The sequence below is a fragment of the Spinacia oleracea genome, chromosome 4 (genome assembly GCF_020520425.1).
Source record: "Spinacia oleracea cultivar Varoflay chromosome 4, BTI_SOV_V1, whole genome shotgun sequence".
NCBI classification, from domain to species: Eukaryota; Viridiplantae; Streptophyta; class Magnoliopsida; order Caryophyllales; family Amaranthaceae; genus Spinacia; species Spinacia oleracea.
In genome coordinates this window covers 167291848-167309111 of record NC_079490.1, presented here as the reverse complement: position 1 = coordinate 167309111, position 17264 = coordinate 167291848, and the positions used below count along the sequence as shown (strand labels likewise).

The 17264-nt window shown below is 36.1% G+C and overlaps 1 protein-coding gene across 1 annotated transcript; it reads right to left on the bottom strand.

The window, feature by feature from the left end:
• LOC110790868 (presequence protease 1, chloroplastic/mitochondrial) lies at window positions 1-11510 on the bottom strand. The gene is made up of 19 exons (XM_021995630.2): window positions 11078-11510; window positions 10737-10920; window positions 9871-10045; window positions 9649-9781; window positions 9442-9512; window positions 8349-8432; window positions 5472-5562; window positions 4850-5370; window positions 4561-4725; window positions 4239-4457; window positions 4006-4133; window positions 3645-3834; window positions 3008-3091; window positions 2794-2891; window positions 2364-2625; window positions 2078-2240; window positions 1816-1996; window positions 1196-1267; window positions 1-481 (listed from the first exon to the last, which is right to left on the bottom strand). Exons 1-19 carry the CDS (start codon window positions 11367-11369, stop codon window positions 340-342), a joined length of 3255 nt encoding a protein of 1084 aa, XP_021851322.2. The 5' UTR covers window positions 11370-11510; the 3' UTR covers window positions 1-339.
• Between the last annotated feature and the right edge of the window lie 5754 nt (window positions 11511-17264).

The window sequence follows — 17264 nt, the reverse complement described above, 5'->3', positions numbered from 1 at the left end:
TTATCAAAAAGGGAACGCATATTATTTACGACTGACAAAATGCAATTTTATTATTAATATTTTTTTCAACCTGCACGTGTGACGGCAATGCGAAGTGAACTGTGTAACTGTACAACATTTGAGACTCACATCAACATCACGAAAATTTTAACCACTGTTCATATAAGACTACTAAAGAAAATCACTAGTCTATGATCAGCTATCATGGCAATTGTACTTTGTCAGGGTAAAAATGATCTCATACCACTCGAAAAATCAGGGCACGAGAACTCCTTTTGCAATCTTATCAACTGTTTCCGATCTACAGTCTACTTCTCTCCCTGCAAACCAGCCAATACCTTACAGCATTTTCTTCACTTGGAAGAAGTCGGGATCTATCTTCTTTGCAGCTTCAACATCTTCCGGAGATGCAACGGCAACTACAATTCCTTTATCTTTGACTACATCAACTGCATCTGCAAATTCCTTGAAGTCCTTTACACTGCACAACATAATAGCTTTCATAAGATTCCACCTTTACAGTATTGCACCTTGAAAGTTTACGATCAACCAACCACCCTCCTCCCTCACAAAACACACACACAATAAAGAGGAAACTGAGACAGTGAATGAGATAGAAAGAGACAATATAACATACTCCCTCCGTTTCAAAATAATGGGGACAATTTACCTTTTCACGGTTGTCAATGTAAATGCATGGAACTTAATATCTCTAATTTTGTATTCGGCAAAAGTATAAAAAGTTGATATTCCGAAAGTACATATCGAGACGAATCAAACAAGACCACACGACTATATTTTTCCTTACCCATAAATCACAAATGATAGTCAAATTGAAATTTGTGAATAGTGTCAAAAGTCAAAGTGTACCTATTATTTCGAAACAGAGGGAATATACGAAGTGTTTATTTACATTGGCGAGAAATCAGTCAACTACAACGTAAACAATTCACAGAGTCTAGCACAATTAAAACAAAATGCATCAACAATATTTTGTGTTTTATTTTCTACTGCAAAATAATAGAAAAGTTATTTCTGGTGGTTTTAGACTTTTAGTACTCAACAATAACGCCACATACATCCTGACCTCCCATTTTTCAACCCCCAGTGGATGAAGGTTTCTTCTACTGGTTAAAAATTTGTATAAAAGCTTAGAAGCAATTCAGATACGGAAATAATCCAGAGTAAAAATTACCTTGTTGATAATATCTCCTCGCGTCTTTTTTCTCTTTCTTCTTCCGTGATTCCTAGTAAGTGCCGTGACAAACTGAGAAAATAAATCACAATTGATCATTAGAAAAAGATATTTACCTTTTCATAAGATAAAACATCTAAAACAATAGGCAGACCCAGAGACAAATTGTCTTTCTTGAAGACTCCAGTATTACAACTCACCAAACAAAATACTAAAACTCGACCTCAAAAAAATATAACCTGTTCTCAAACTGCCCCATAATCGGCTAGATGCCACACAAAAAAAAAAGACAAATGAAAAGACATTGTAGAGGTGTCAGCAGCTTGAATTTTAGCTGGCATTCCTCAAGAAAATGTGTCATTGTGTAGGGGAGTAATTTGTATCCTTTTATCCTTTTCCCCCTCATTTCATGTTCAAAACGATAGTATCCAAAATTACTGTGGCGGAAGAGGGGGCTTCTAAGTGATATTCAACTTTTGACTGACTTATCCAGACTACATATGCAACCAAAATAATGGCTTATCTCATTCTACAATAACTTAGAATGAGCATCCACAATTCCACACTCATCTTGACATATCAGAACTATATGTTTCTTCAGATCAAAAATTGACCATTACCTAGTATAACCTTTGGCATCAGGCAGTTGATATGAGTCAACATCACCGATGGTCCCAATGATTGCTTTGGCGAGAGCTTCATTATCCAATTCCAGTCCACGAAGGAAATCTCCAGTTCCGTCGTAAACATCAAGCGTTTTTAACAGATTTGGATCTCGGTAGGACAAAAATGTAAAAACCCCTGGAAAATAGGACAAACATGAGTTCCGAAAACAGAAGCTAAAACTTGTAGATGTACTCAAGCTCACAGCATACTATTCACCTGAATGAGTATCAAAGTCACAAAAACCTCCATAAGCACCGCCACTCACTCGTACACGATCCCACAACCATGTATTACTGATATATTTCGAAATGACATAAGCACTTCCACTAAGCTGATAACCACCTCCATATACATTAGCAGCTTTCCCAACATAGTTGACCTAAGGAGGAACAAAGGGAATTGTTCATCACTTGCAATAATTTCAACTATACAAGAAAAGAGAACATAAAACCTAAAAACAAGTTGGACAGACGAGTTGAGGGGAAAAAAATGTGGGAATTACTTGAGTGGGTATCACGATGGCTTCATTTTGAGAAGAGAGCTGAGTATTCCACGTATTTGGTTCAGAAGAGAAGTCCGGAAGCGAGTCAAGAAATTTGCCAATATGCTTTTCTGAGTTTGTAATATTTTTCCCATCAGCAGTCAAATTTACCAAGCAGTGCTTCTTTGTAAGTAGAGATTTGCGAATTTCCTCCAAGGAGAGAGAGATCCCTTCCCAATCCTGATCAACTTTCTCCTCCAGATCTCTCAGGAACTCAAGGTAACTAGAGGAGTAGAGGTACACCACAAAATAATTACTTTAATATCAAAGCATAGAAGAAAATATATTGCAAGGTGCAAACCCTATCAGCATTTTAAACTTTGCTTAGTAGGAAAATTTTACATCAGAATAGTGAAATGTCACGTAACTGTGAAAGAAGAAGTGGTCTTACCTGATACCACCCATTTGCTCAGAAATCCAACCAGCAGAATTCAACTTTGCATCCATTCTTGCAGCTGCAATTCCATGACCACTGCCCCTCAATCGGTTCTGGAAACATAATTTCTTGGCTATGGTAAGAGTACAAAAGCTAAGGCAGCCTTGAATAAAGATCGACTGACCACCATAACAACAACAAAATACTAAACATGAATTTTAACTTATACCTCCATTCTTGCTTTACTCTGAGAAACAAATTGCTTGAAGCGCTGTTGATCAGTGAACTGAACCTCCTGAAGGACACGATACATCTAGAATATACAAGAAAAACAATGTTAGTACTTCTTTTGGAATAAATGCAAGATTTTTATGGGCTTTGGACAGGAGAAGATCATCTTGTAGGATAAGGCTTATATGGCAATTATGTGGTGGTTATGGTTTGAAGTTTTGAACAGAATGTTAGTGGGGGCTTTGTATACAATGAGGGAAATTCAAAGAAACTTGGATAATTTTGTATTTTGTTCTTGCTGCTATGAGGATAACTAGTCCTCTGTTGTAATTTGTTTCTGCTGTTCATATTTCATTTTATTTAAAATCACTTATCAACAAAAAGGCAACAGTTGAAAAATGATAAGCTTAATGAAATTATTTTCAGGAGTACAAGTCACCAAACGCTGATACTTCTGGAAACCCTTTTACTATGCACAAATCATAACCAAAAAGAAAAGAAAAAAAAAAAAAAAAAAGAGGTGGTCCAAGATCGAAAGTTAATAGAAAGAGTTTCATAAAAAAATTGGACAGTTTATATCACTCTTGCCCTACAGATCTGAATTCTGGGTGACAGATTCTAGAAAGAGAACATACCAGATTGAAAAGGTCGTCAGCGCGTTCAGCCATTGCTTTTCCTCGGACAATCAGCTTAGCACACGGGTCCTTACTACCCCTTAGAGATGAAGTAAAAGGGTAAACAGATATTCCTCCTGTTCTCCTTCCAATTAATTGATTAAGTTGCACAAAATCCATATCTTTGGTACCCATCTCCAACAATGATTGACTGCATTGAATAAGGAAAGAATTCAAGATCGGGATTGATGAGAAACATAAACCTTGTGCACATGGAATGCATCAAAAGAACAACTGATAACTGAACAAAGAAATTGGAAAGAAAAGACAACAGACGGTTCCACCATGATTACCAACTAGGCAACTATTAAGTGGATCTTACCAAAATAAAGGTACAAATTGGAGAAGCTCTTGTTTCAGGGAACTCATATCAAAAACAACTTCAGTATAAATGACATCATTAGTGAATAGGTCATGCTGCAGAACAGTCACGCCGTTGATATCCCCAATCTGCAAGAAAAATTTCTTAAATAAGGTTTCTCTAATAAAAAGCTATAACAGATCACCAGCAACCCAAACACGCCGAAAATGAAAAAGAGGGTCCAAGTGTCCAACCTCAATGGGAATATGAATAGGTTTTTTCGGGATGTCATGCAAAGAGAGACTTGGAACGCTCCGCAAAGCTTCAGGTGAATCTGGGGTTTCCTGCTTTAAGCGCAATTCTTGGGTAGCACGAACCAACTCTGCTAGATCTTCCTCTGTCATGCTTGCCTTGAGCTTCTCCAAAGATTCTTTTTCGACAGCCTCATCATGAGCAGCCTTCTCCGGATCAGGCTGACAGCAATAGTGTTAGGATCATATGAAAGCTGATAAAGTAATATATCTACATTTTATACCACAAGCAAAAGAAGACAAAAAAAAAAAAGCAATTGCTCACCTGCATTTCAACTGTTACACGATGAGAGTTATTCAGGATATACTTCTCAATTAAAGGAGAAAACACAGCTTTAGAGCCTTCTGCGGCTATTTTTTCCTTAAGCTTCATCAGTGGTTTCTCCCACCTCAAAGGCTCAAAAGGATCCATATCATAAATCCATTTTCCCTACACCACCAAATAAAAAAATGGAAGCAACAAAAGTGACTCAGAAGCTTAAACATGAGCTGTTTCCAGGGGGTTGGGGGTGGTCATAGTTTTAAAACATTCAGAATAAAATCATACATCTTACCATAGACTGAAGCATTAGGGACAGTCCGCGTGGGAAGGAGCCTGTATTGTTTTCCCTAAGAGAGAACTCAATAGTATTCATGGATGCCTCTATAGCATCTGAATCGAAACCTTCTTCAACCAGTTTCTTAAGCGTTGTTATCACTAGTTCTTCTACTTTTTGAATGTCATCCTCTTGAACACCCTTCAATCCAATACTAAACTGAGGCTGCAAAAGGTCATCGTCAATGCCGCCTCCAATAATAGCTTCTCCTAGGCCACTCTCCAACAAGATTTTCCTCAAAGGAGAGGCTGGGGTTCCCAAAAGAAGATGATTCAAAAACCCAATTGCAAGCTCGGTCTCCAAACCCAGAGGCTCATCAGACAACAACCAATTAAGACAAATCATGTGCTGTTTCTTCAAATCATCACCATCACCGGCTGGATATTTCTCTGTAATCCTGACAGGTTTTGAGAATAGTCTTTGTGGTTGAATCTTTGAGTCATTGGAAGCTGAGCTCGCCTCAAACTTATCTAGGTATTCTGCAATGAACGTAAAAATTAGGTGGCATATCAGATTAAGTGGAACAGATGGACAAAGGCCCCGTCAGCATTAACGCTAAAATTGAGTGCCAAGACAATACCACTCAACAGGCGAAGACGCTCATTTGAATCATCATCTCCATAAAACCATATCCTTGCATTGCTAGGGTGGTAAAATCTTCGGTGAAAGTCCTGTCCATATGCATCACATTAGCAAATAATCTAATGTACAAAGGAGGTCTCAGAACCAGGGTAAGAATTAAAGTTGACATAGCCAAGCCTTTGCTAGCATTTGCTTTGATTAGAGGTCAACATGCTCTGATTGTCTCTAATAGGTACTTTGCTAGCATTTGGTTTGTTAAAAATTATTGACAACAATATAATGGGCATATCTGAAGTTTTGGAGGAAGGACCTTTAACTTTCAAGGGTTCTCTGCTCTACTCAAAGTCTCAAACCCTTACTTTCATAGTTGCAGAGGGATAATTCTAAATTTCAGAGCTATTAGGTTCGTCTTTTGCTTTTATAGGAGAGATGAGAAGAGGTTTATAGAAGGATATGGCTGCTACCAGTGGCTCTGACTTCTGAAATAGCTGATTTCATGACTAGTTATAATGGGAATATCTGGGCATATCTGGAGTTTTGGAGGAAGGACTTTTAACTTTCAATGGTTCTCTGCTCTACTCAAAGTCTCAAACCCTTACTTCCATAGTTGCAGAGGGCTAATTCTGAATTAGGTTCGTCTATTGCATTTATAGGAGAGATGAGAAGAGGTTTATAGAAGGATATGGCTGCTACCAGTGGCTCTGACTTCTGAAAGAGCTGATTTCATGACTAGAGACCACGCATGGATAGAATTTGAGCCAAATTTATAGCTCTTAGAATTTGAGCCAAATTTATAGCACCCATGCTCATGATGTTTTCTCCCTGTGTCTACCTGATCATACACATTTTTGCTAAAGGTTCGCAATGAGCTTGTTGTTAAAAACGTCTCAGAGACTGCAATTATCAGTCTTTTAAAACTTCAAGAAATTGAAGAACGAATAAAAGTTGTTCCGTGTAAGTTACAATATATCTGAAGAGTCATTAGTGCGCATAAAAAAACATGCATAACTGAGATTGAGGACCTCTGAATGGTGCTTTTCATGTAAGGGGAAAAATTATTATGAATATATAGAAAATCAAAAATATTGTGCAAGCTAAAAAGCAGAAAGATAAGATGTCCTCAAAGAAAAAGCTAAAAGGTTACACTTACAAAGAACCCAACTCCTTTAAATTTCGGATGTAAAGTTAGCCCTTAAAAGACTAAACTGCTTTAGCTCACAGGCCACAACGTAGCTAAATAGGATACTCTATTCCAAAGAAATTTGAATACAAGAGACACTCCTGAGAAAAACAACGGGAACTCCTCCATAACCAAAAAAACACCACAAAAATTGCCATAATAGCTAGTACACCACAAGAACTTATCCTTGGTCATCCCAAATGCCACAAAATGCACCTACGATAACCCCACTGAGAAGGGGCAAACTTACATCTCCTGACAAAATGTTAACTATTTACTCCAAACAAATTGAGCTATCTGACGATGAACGGATGGGTGACATGTTAACAAGCGCCTAAGAAAAGCATGCAAAAAAATGTTCCTGCAGAATTCCCAACCCGTACCCTGGAGTCACAATCTCAGATAACCAGAAATCTGAAACCTCCACAAATATATAAACCGCTCCAACCTCCCTATCATGTGCCTCTCAAAAAGAAAAACCTCCCTATCACGTGGAAGCATCCACAGATGAAGGTATGAAGAATTATCAATGTAAGTTGCAGACACAGGATCCTCATGAAGAACAGAAGGGTGAAAAAGACAATTCATCTAAAGGAAACATCATTAGTCCATCCTCCGAATGGTGTGAATCTGAAAAAGATTAATCTAGACAGCCATGTGCTTTTGGAGAAAGTGAAGGAAGCAGCCTACATCAAAGGGCTAAGATTCATGAGCTTGGCATTATTGATTGTACACTCACTATAAAATTAACCAATGTTTCAAATGAACGATGAAAAGCACTTGATTATGTCTCTTAGTCATCCTCGAAAGGAGTTAATAGTTCTTACTTCTTAGCTTCTCTGAAAAACTGGTAAAGCTGAAAATGACTAGTGTCGCTGCCACTTGGTATTTTCTAAAGACGAATTGCGAGTAACAAGTTGTATGGGTTCTCTAGAAAAAGAGGGGTCTGAGGCAGGGAGATTCACTATCTCCCTTTGGCTCTATATCTTTGTCCTGGGAGTTGATTATTCCAACTTCCAAGGAAGAATTTCACTTCTTCCAAGGAAATCAGCATTTCTCAAAGTTGATTTCCATGAAAGAAGGGAAATTCTTCCTTGGAAGAAATATTTGCCCTTTGTCCTGGGAGGTGGTATTCCAAGGAAGAAATTCACTTCTTCCAAGGAAATCAGCATTTCTCAAAGTTGATTTCCGTGGAAGAAGTGACATGCTTCCAGGGAAGAATCATTTGCCCTTTGTCCTTTATATGAAATCCATGTCTATTGGTTGAAACTTTGAAGCACATGGATAATGATTTGAGGAAAGTCCCTTCCAAAAATGTTCCAACATTTGAGCTAGTACAAGTATTAACAGTTGTTTTACATACGAAATCCATGAACTACAATGTTCCAACAAGTACACTAGTAATGGGAAAGTCAGACAGCAATTGGATTCTCAAATTGAGAACTATTGTGTACCTTATGACCTATGAACAGAATGTAACATCTGCACAAGCACATGAAATGTTGAATACTGTATGAGAAATGCAAAATCCGGATGCGCCCTAATTTCTAGAAATATCACATCGTCGAATTGTCTTCTAAGCCAAGAAAACATAAACAAACATATACATCAATTATGCTCACGATAGAACTGTCAAAGAAGATCAGAAATATGGGTGATTTTAGACTCAATAAACCACCCTTGAATGTCACGTACCTTGAATTCTTCAAAGGTGAGCTTGGGAATGACATTTGGATCTCCACCACTATCTACACCATAGGTGTTATCCGGAAAGAGTGCCTAAAAGTTATCGAAACCAAATAAGCATTGTTCAACAAACACATATTTGTAAAGCAATTAGAAGATCGTTAAAGCATTGCTATTCAGCAACCACTCTCACGAAAGACCTCACCAATAAAAGAATATTTCCCCAAATATCACTTGAATTACCAAATTTTGTAAAGTATAGCATAAATGGTAGTCATAGTTATAGAGCTAGCTAAGTTACAATGTATAAAAAGGCTCAAGGCGCACTAAGGCGATAGGGGTCTTGTTGGCTTGTTGCACCTATGCGCGCTTCGGTGCGCCTCATTGGGTATAAACTTGTTAAAAAAAAAAACAATGTTGTGCGCCTCATCTGGAGCAAAAAAGGCGCTTTACCCTAGCGCCTAGGTGCCCTTTTCATACAACGGTTATACCCGACTAACCAACAGAATAAAAAATGACTAAATAAGTGGGTTGGCTGAGTTTTTTAACCGACTTATTAGACATGACAACAAAATAGAGTAAATTATTAACTAAATGTGTTCATTTAGTGATGATTTTTCAAAAGCAATTATGATTTATTTTATGACACTAAATGAGCCCGCTTAATTTAAACATGTCAAAATACTAAATTTAGCACAGTAAAAAGTAAAGCCTTAGCAAAATTTGTAACTAGTTTTTGAAATTGTTACTCAATAAACACCTTTGCCCCTTTGGTGTATGTCTTAATATAGTTTTCCATATTGTATTTCGCAAACTCTTTGGGAGGAAAACACACACATATAGTTCCCGAAAATACCTTTATGACAAATACATTTAGCACAGAAGCAAAATCGTTCACCGCGTGAAGAGAGTTAAAAGTAATAAAACAATAGATTACTAAGTGGCAGCAATTCAGATGATTTTTTATAAAACCCAAAATTGTTAGTCACAAATCATAAGACCATAAGTCATTTCAAAAATCATTTGAGACATCTTTCACATTTATAATAACAATGGTACTAAACAATGTCATTAAGGGAAGTAAACCCAGTGAAAGACAGACCTGTTGAGCGGTGCGACCTAAAACATTATCTGGCTGGGAATAAACACCCTTCATCTCATTAAAGACAACACCTGAATCCGCATTCAAACTTATCAATGTGAAGAGAATTACAGAACATAGGATACTGTCCATGATATCACCACGGAAACATAAAAATTTAGAAAAATACTAGGTTAAAAAGTTATGAACAAGTTATCAGCTAAGGACCTTTATAAGAAATTGGTTCTGACGGATCATTAAGCTCATAATGCCAGCCTTCTTGTTGGAAAGTCCATTTATCCTCCACACACTTTGGGAAAAAAACCGCATCCAAGTAAACATCCACCAAATTGTAAAAGTCCTGCTCAACAATGTAATTTAATTATAAATAAAAATTCATGTGTGCCCAAGGATGCCATCAGAACTAGTTACCAAGAGAAAAGCACATACCTTGGTGTTAGTAGATGCAACAGGATAGCAAGTCCTATCAGGATATGTAAAAGCATTCAGAAAGGTATGCAAGCTCCCTTTCAAAAGTTCAACAAAAGGTTCTTTTAGAGGGTATTTTCTGGAGCCGCACAACACACTGTGTTCTAATATGTGCGGAATCCCAGTTGAATCATTCCTGCAATGACCATCAAAAGTTATAAGGGAGACTGGGACACAATAACATCAACATCGAGTTGCCATACCATCTGAATCAACGCATTTGCTAGAGCACTCAAATATAAGGTCTGGGTATATCACATTATCACAGTAGTCAAGCCATATGTAAGCTGAAGAGCATTAAATTGCTTCGGCAAATCCCTCTGAAATCGCATAAAAGCCAACAAGGACATAAATTTGAAGTGTCTTTAAATTTTCAAGAAAACAATTTATATCCTTTTAATGGACCTTCGGCTTCGCATTAAGTTAGAAGCCTGAAATCCCTAACTCTTCACTGGTTCAGTATCTCTTTTCATAGCTTACTAGACTACAGGTCTACTCATAGATTTGAGGATCCTTAATAAATCCAGCTCACAAATTGGTCATAATCTCCGTCACTATACTACAGCAGTATAGAAATGGACTAAGAACCATACTTAAGCTCTTCAAAGACAAAGGTAACCAAACCAATCGGCCTGGTACTGAAGAAAACCATCTAAAGCTTTTAAAAACACGATGCTGTCTCTAAACTCTAGATAATCAGATAAAACTATATGCTAGTATATTTGCGATGCATTGTAAATGTAGACATCAAAATCCAACAACAACAACAACATTAAATAATGGCGAATAGATAAGATAAGATGAATATAAAGTAGTGTGCAACTTACGGAGGAGTGCGAAAAACAATGCCAAACACCTTGTTCTCATCATCATTCAAAACAGACATAACTTGAGCACCAGTTTTCTTATGTTTATACAATATCGCTTTTGATTTACACTCATCAATAAACTGCTCCGAAACTTTCTCAAATCCAAGCTTCTCGGCATACTCACCGTCATGCTTTCCAATTTCTACACCACCAAAACATTGAATAAATCCACTCAATCAATAAAAAAAATTAAGCAATTGTAGCAGAATCTTACTGTATTATGCCGAAATGCTACCAAATGACAAATTCGCAACATAATAAAAAATATGCAATCGAAATGATTGAATGTTATCCATTACCTGAAGCAGAGGTGGAGTCGGAGTGAGGAGTGGCAACAGCTTGAGGAGATAGAGACGAGAAAGCAGCTCGCCGGCCGCCATCGAAAGGAGGAGGAGGAAGAGGAAGAGATAAGGAGGAGATAGGGCGTAATACGGAGTGGTGGCGAAGGAGAGAGACAGGGTTGCGGGAATTAGGGTTTTGAGAATTGAAATTACGACGACTGAAGAAAGAGAAACGGCGACGAGCTGCGCGGGAGAGGAGGCGCGTTGGGGCGGAGGAGGAGAGTGAGCGCAGCAGCATGGCTCTCTCCATTGGTAAACACTGTGAAGAAGGTTGAGAAGCCACGAGTTCAGGTTTTATGGTTTCTTGAATTTGGGAGGGAAATGGAGTTTTCTGGTTGTGCAAGAAAATGATAAACCAGTTTGAAGCTTCTTTTGTGGTTACATAGACGACCACGTTAAAACTCCCAGATTTTGTGACTTGTTTAGATATTTTTCTATTTCTTGTTATTGTACATGTCTCAATTGACAAAAACTGTTAGGGAGTTAATCTCAGTTTCGTGGTCAAATTACTCCGGTAATCTTAGTTAGTTACTTGAATAGGTCCCGTTTATGTACGGATAATTTAAAATTATTTGACTATTTTTTACATATTACATATTTTATATGTTGGTATGCTAATTTGACCAAAATATTTGATACTCATGTGTTGATTTGATTAAAATATTGAGTAAAACATTTTCCATTCTTAATATAGGATTTGGCTAAAATATTACCAAAAGTCATTTTTAGCAAACTATAATTGCGTGGCATATAATATTTTTGTAATCAATGAACAAATTTTTTTTCCATATATAAATCATAAAAAAATAAGGATATAAAGTAAATTAAAAATACAAAGTAGAGTTGTTTGGATTTTTTTTAGCGGAAATTTTTTTCATCACTCCTGTTGTATGTTTCAGTACAATGTAACTAGTATATGTAACGCCCCGACCTCTAATTCAATTATTTAATCATAATTAGCAGCGGAATTAACCTAATTCGGTCGGGACATTACCCGCCGTAACTCCCTCTTGGGAATTACAAGGCAACTATCAATCATAAGCTATTAAACTCCAAAATTCACATAATCATCCTTCTCAATTCCTTAATCAAAGTACATAACTTAATCTCGAATCTTTACTGAAACTTGTTACAACTTAACATTAACTTAGGTGAACTTGGTAATAGTGAAATCCTCGCCACTACTCGTTTCCGTGGTCCCCAGCAGTACCTAAAACGGAAAACAAAACGGTGAGCCGAAGACTCAGTAACAAGTTACCCTAGCATCGTAACATCATTTCAATTCATTTTATTTAATAAACAGGGAGAATAGAATATAGTAAAACATTTAATAAATCAATATTTCAGAAGCATCATTTCAAAAACATCATTTCAGGAACATTAATTTTAGGAATATTATTTCAGGAACATCATTTCAGGAACATCATTTCATTAATCTTTTTCCTTTTAACAGTATTTATTCTGGTCGTCATGACTTTACAGGAAAACATGGTAGGACGTCTCCTACGAACAGGGGAAGCCAGTGCTTCATAACAGGGGGAGTCAATGCTCCATAACAGGGGAAGCCAGTGCTTCATTTCAGGGGGAACCTTGGTTCCATATCAGGGGAAGCCAGTGCTTCTTATCAGGGGAACCTTGGTTCCATATCAGGGGAAGCCAGTGCTTCTTATCAGGGGGAACCTTGGTTCCATATCAGGGGAAGCCAGTGCTTCTTATCAGGGGGAGCCTGGGCTCCATATCAGGGGAACTTGACCAGTTCTTACACTTTTATTTATCATGTTTACATTTCTTTTAATCGAACATTAATCAGGAAAATCTCAATTGTTCAGGGTGGTTCAATAAACCATCAAATCTCGTTATTTCATAAAATCATTTCTTTCAGGAATAATAATTCATTAAATCAATACTTTGCATAAAGCTGCATTATCGTAAAACAATTCAATCAAATCATACTTGTAATCCCGCAATTCATAAAACATCATTATAAAACATCAATCATTCATAACATCATTCATAAATACATTTCGAAGGGAATGCGGGTACTAGCAATAACCGTTACCTCAACCGTAGTTTTTATACTCCCTGTCTGATGGATCGTCCTTCCTGAGCCCCGAGTCCAATTTCTTTCAACATATCGAATTATTGAATTAGTATTAAATTAATAAATACTTAAAAATAATAATAAATTTATAGTTAGTGAAATTTTTGAAATAATGAATTTAACAAAAGTATAATTTTATAAATTATTGAAAATATTATTAAACGAAATTTCAATCAAAGTTTCATAAATCGATTTACATGAAACATTATTTAATTTTATCAATTAACGAAAATATTATTTAAATCCAATTTTCAGTCCAAAATATAAATCTGAATTTATCATTTAAATTTCATTTAAAACAAATAATAATTGATTAACATGAGTGCTTTAGAGAGAATGGAGCTTACTTTAGGATATTGGGCCTAAGACAAGAGTTGGGCCATAATGTGAAAAATGAAAGAACCAAGTTCCAATTACTGGAACTCGTTCTCTCCTCTTTTTTTTTTTTTTTTGAAACTGACGCGAAGAACAGGGGAGGGCCGAGACAGGGGAACACGAAAGGGAGGAGGAGAGGAAGAAGGTGGCGGCGGGGATCGGGTTTCTCGGTGTCGTTGGGTGGTACCGGAACCTCGCCTGGAAGGAGTCGGAGGTGGGGTGGTTCCGAGGCGGCGGAACAACAAGGGGAGGGGAGAGGAAGGTCGAACAAGGCAGGGGATGTTGAGGGTGTTTCTGGGCCGTTCTGGGCGGCGGCTCGCCGGTTATTGGGGACGGAGGTGGGTTCACACAGTGGAGAGGGTGGCTGGGAGCGGTGGTGCGACGCTGGTGGTGCCGCAAGAGAAGAAAGGAGGAGGGAACAGGGGAGTGGGTGGCTGCGGGAAGGGAAGAGGAATTAGGGAGGTGTTGCGGTGGTGATCCAACGGAGCGGCTAGGTGGTGGAGTTGGGTGGTTGACAGTAGACAATGGTGGTGGCAGCCACCGGCGATGGTGGTGGTTCGAACAAACAGGAAACAAAAAGGGGAGTAAAATTGATTTCTAGTTATTGAAATTCAATTGAAATTGGAGTTGATTGAATGAAGAATTGGGGCAGACTTTGATCTGATTTATAGTTTTAAGTGGAGTGAAAGAGAAGCTTAGGTCCTTGGGGAGCAAGGCATGAACATGGACTGAATTCAGGGAAGAGAGAAATGAAGAAATTCTTCATTTTTGCTTGGTACGTGGAGAGCAAGGAAAGAAAGGGAAATGGAATTTTTGGTGCTCCAAGGGCATTTTCGTAATTTCATATTATTAGGCCAAAATTCAGAAAATTGATTTCTATTATTAGGAAATTAATTGGAATAGAAATGGTTAAAAATAAGTTTCGAAATAATCTCTTTTTAAAAAAAAATCGTTAACGAAAAATAAATTTAGTTTTCGAATAAAATAAGAACTTTTCGAAATTATCAAAAATCCGAAAATAATTAAGATTTAAAAAGGTCGTTAAGCTCGTAAATAAAAAAGAAAAATTATATTATAAAATCCGAAAAGTAAATCGTGTAACAAATCTTAGAATGTCAAGAGAAATAAAACTTCGTAATTTAAAAATAAAGTTCGAATTTAGGATTTAAAACGATTTTAAGCTAAATAAAAATAATTAAGCCTAATTAATCGAGTTTTAAAAATTCGTGGTATTACAGTATAGTACCCGTGCGATGCACGATTTATGATATGAATATTAAATTTGCATATCAAAACTATAGCTATAGACAATTATCGTAAAAATAGAGCTTATAAATAATCTTCTTATTAAGAATAATGATGAATAGATTTGTTACTGCCCCATTCTGTGTCTTATTTATTTAACTAATTAAAAATAAAATAAAATAAGGGTACATAGATAAATTTACATTCTTCCTTTTATATCCCATGTCAAACATAAATTTGTTATCATCTGCTTTTTACTTCCATAAGCATACCTACTTAATACTCCTCTATCATCTACATCATGACCCAATCATTTAACACATATCCGATACCCCACCATGTTAGGTACGATACTCATCCCCATCCTATTCCCCGCCTCGAGGGCGGAAAATAAAATTAACCCCGGTTCATCACCCGTCCGTGTATCCACACCCGCCTCAAACCAATCCCTAAACGACTGGACCCGACATCATTTTTTGATAAGAGGGTTTTGAATTTTAAAATTCTATGAGTATAATTGGGTTGTCTGATTACATTATACTTTGGACACGTATAGGTTATAGATATTCTCCTAATTAAAACTAATGATAGATAAATTTGTTATTGCCCCATTTAGTGTCTTATTTATTAAAAGAAAAAAAAACAAATACAGATACATAGAAAAAATTATTTCATCCCCACTAATCACATGTGTCAAACCTAGTCCTAGACGGCTTGACCCGACATTATTTTTTGTTAAGAGAGATCTGAATTTAAAACTATATTCACAATTTGGTTGTCTGATATGATTACACTGTAATTTGGACCCTTATAGATATTCTCCTAATTAAAATTAATGAGGGATAACTTTGTTATTCCCTCATTCTGTGTCTTATTTATTAAAAAAAAACACAATTAAGGGTACACAAACAAAATTATTTATATCTCCATTCATCACATGTGTCAATCATAGTGTTATTCTCATCCACTATTCACTTCGATAGTCATACCTACTTAATCCTTTTATATTTACATCATTACCCGCTCACTTATCACCTACGCCACTATTTACTTTATTCAGCTAGTCATGATTTTGAGGTTGGTCGAGGTATCCACAATCGTACTCGTCTAAAATTCTCATCCCTATCCCTGTCTCCCACGATAGAAAATGTACTCACCCCTCACATTCTCTTTCTTAAAGGGTAAAAGATATAACTAATCCCCGATCTATCACTACCCGTGTATCCACAACACACTCGCCTAAAAGCTAACCCTGGACTCAACCTCTTTTTTTTTTGTAACAGAGTTTTGAATTTTAAAATCATATTACAGAGTCTTGTACTATTCCAATGTCTTATTAGAATAATGGAGTAGTAAACAAAACATTATAACATGTACTCTCTCTGTCAGAATTTAATCATTTCAATGGTCTTTTTATGGAGTTTTATGCGATAAGTTATTGTAAGCTTATATATTTTAATTTAATAGAAAATAGGTATCCTAAGAGATAGTGGATTGTTTTTTTTAAGATCGAATCAAGTATAAGAGAGGCAAATCAGAGAGCGACATAGCTCCACATCGATTTCGTTATCCGAAATTGCGAGGAAATTTTTTTCATTAAATTGCAATGTAAAATAAAGGAAAATATATTACCCATCAAATTATCAAAGACAGAGAGGCTTAAAATATAAAATGAAACTAAAAATCTCTTACATTGTTTAGATTACGGAACAATTGAATAAAAGGAATATTCCCATTGGCCAAGTATATTATAAGTCTACAAATTTGCCAAGAAATTGTCGATAGAAAAAATATATTGCATGCGAAGTATTGTAATTATGATACAATATTAGTTTCTTTAATATGCCAAGAAATATTCGATAGAACTATTATATTGCATATCCTAATTGCTTATTAGGGTACAATATCATTTTATTTTCTATAATTAAGATTCTGGTACTATTTTACGGCAAATGATAAATTCAAGGAAGAAATTCACTTCTTTCAAGAAAATCCACTTTTTTCCTTGGATTTATTACCCTCCTTTTGATTTTCTCTCTTTTAGTATAATATATATAGATAGATATCTCAAAAAATTTGTGAAAATATTCTATGATATTAAAATAATGAAGTAGGTATTACTTATTTATAATATTTGACCGTCGGATTAATATTCTCACAAATTTTACTATTACACGGCAAGCTTAAGATTCAACTATCTTTAAGTACGTAATTGTCTATTTTAATTCACCTATTTTTTTAAGTTTTTGTCATCAAAATTTGTTATACCAAATAATATAGTACGTATCTGTCATACAATATCATTATAAATATTCTTTTTGGGATTAATAATCAAGATTTTAACTACAATTAAAACATTGTTAATACATATCCGTATATAGTTGTCATCTCAAAGAGGTTTTCAACCGGATTGTGAGTGTAAGT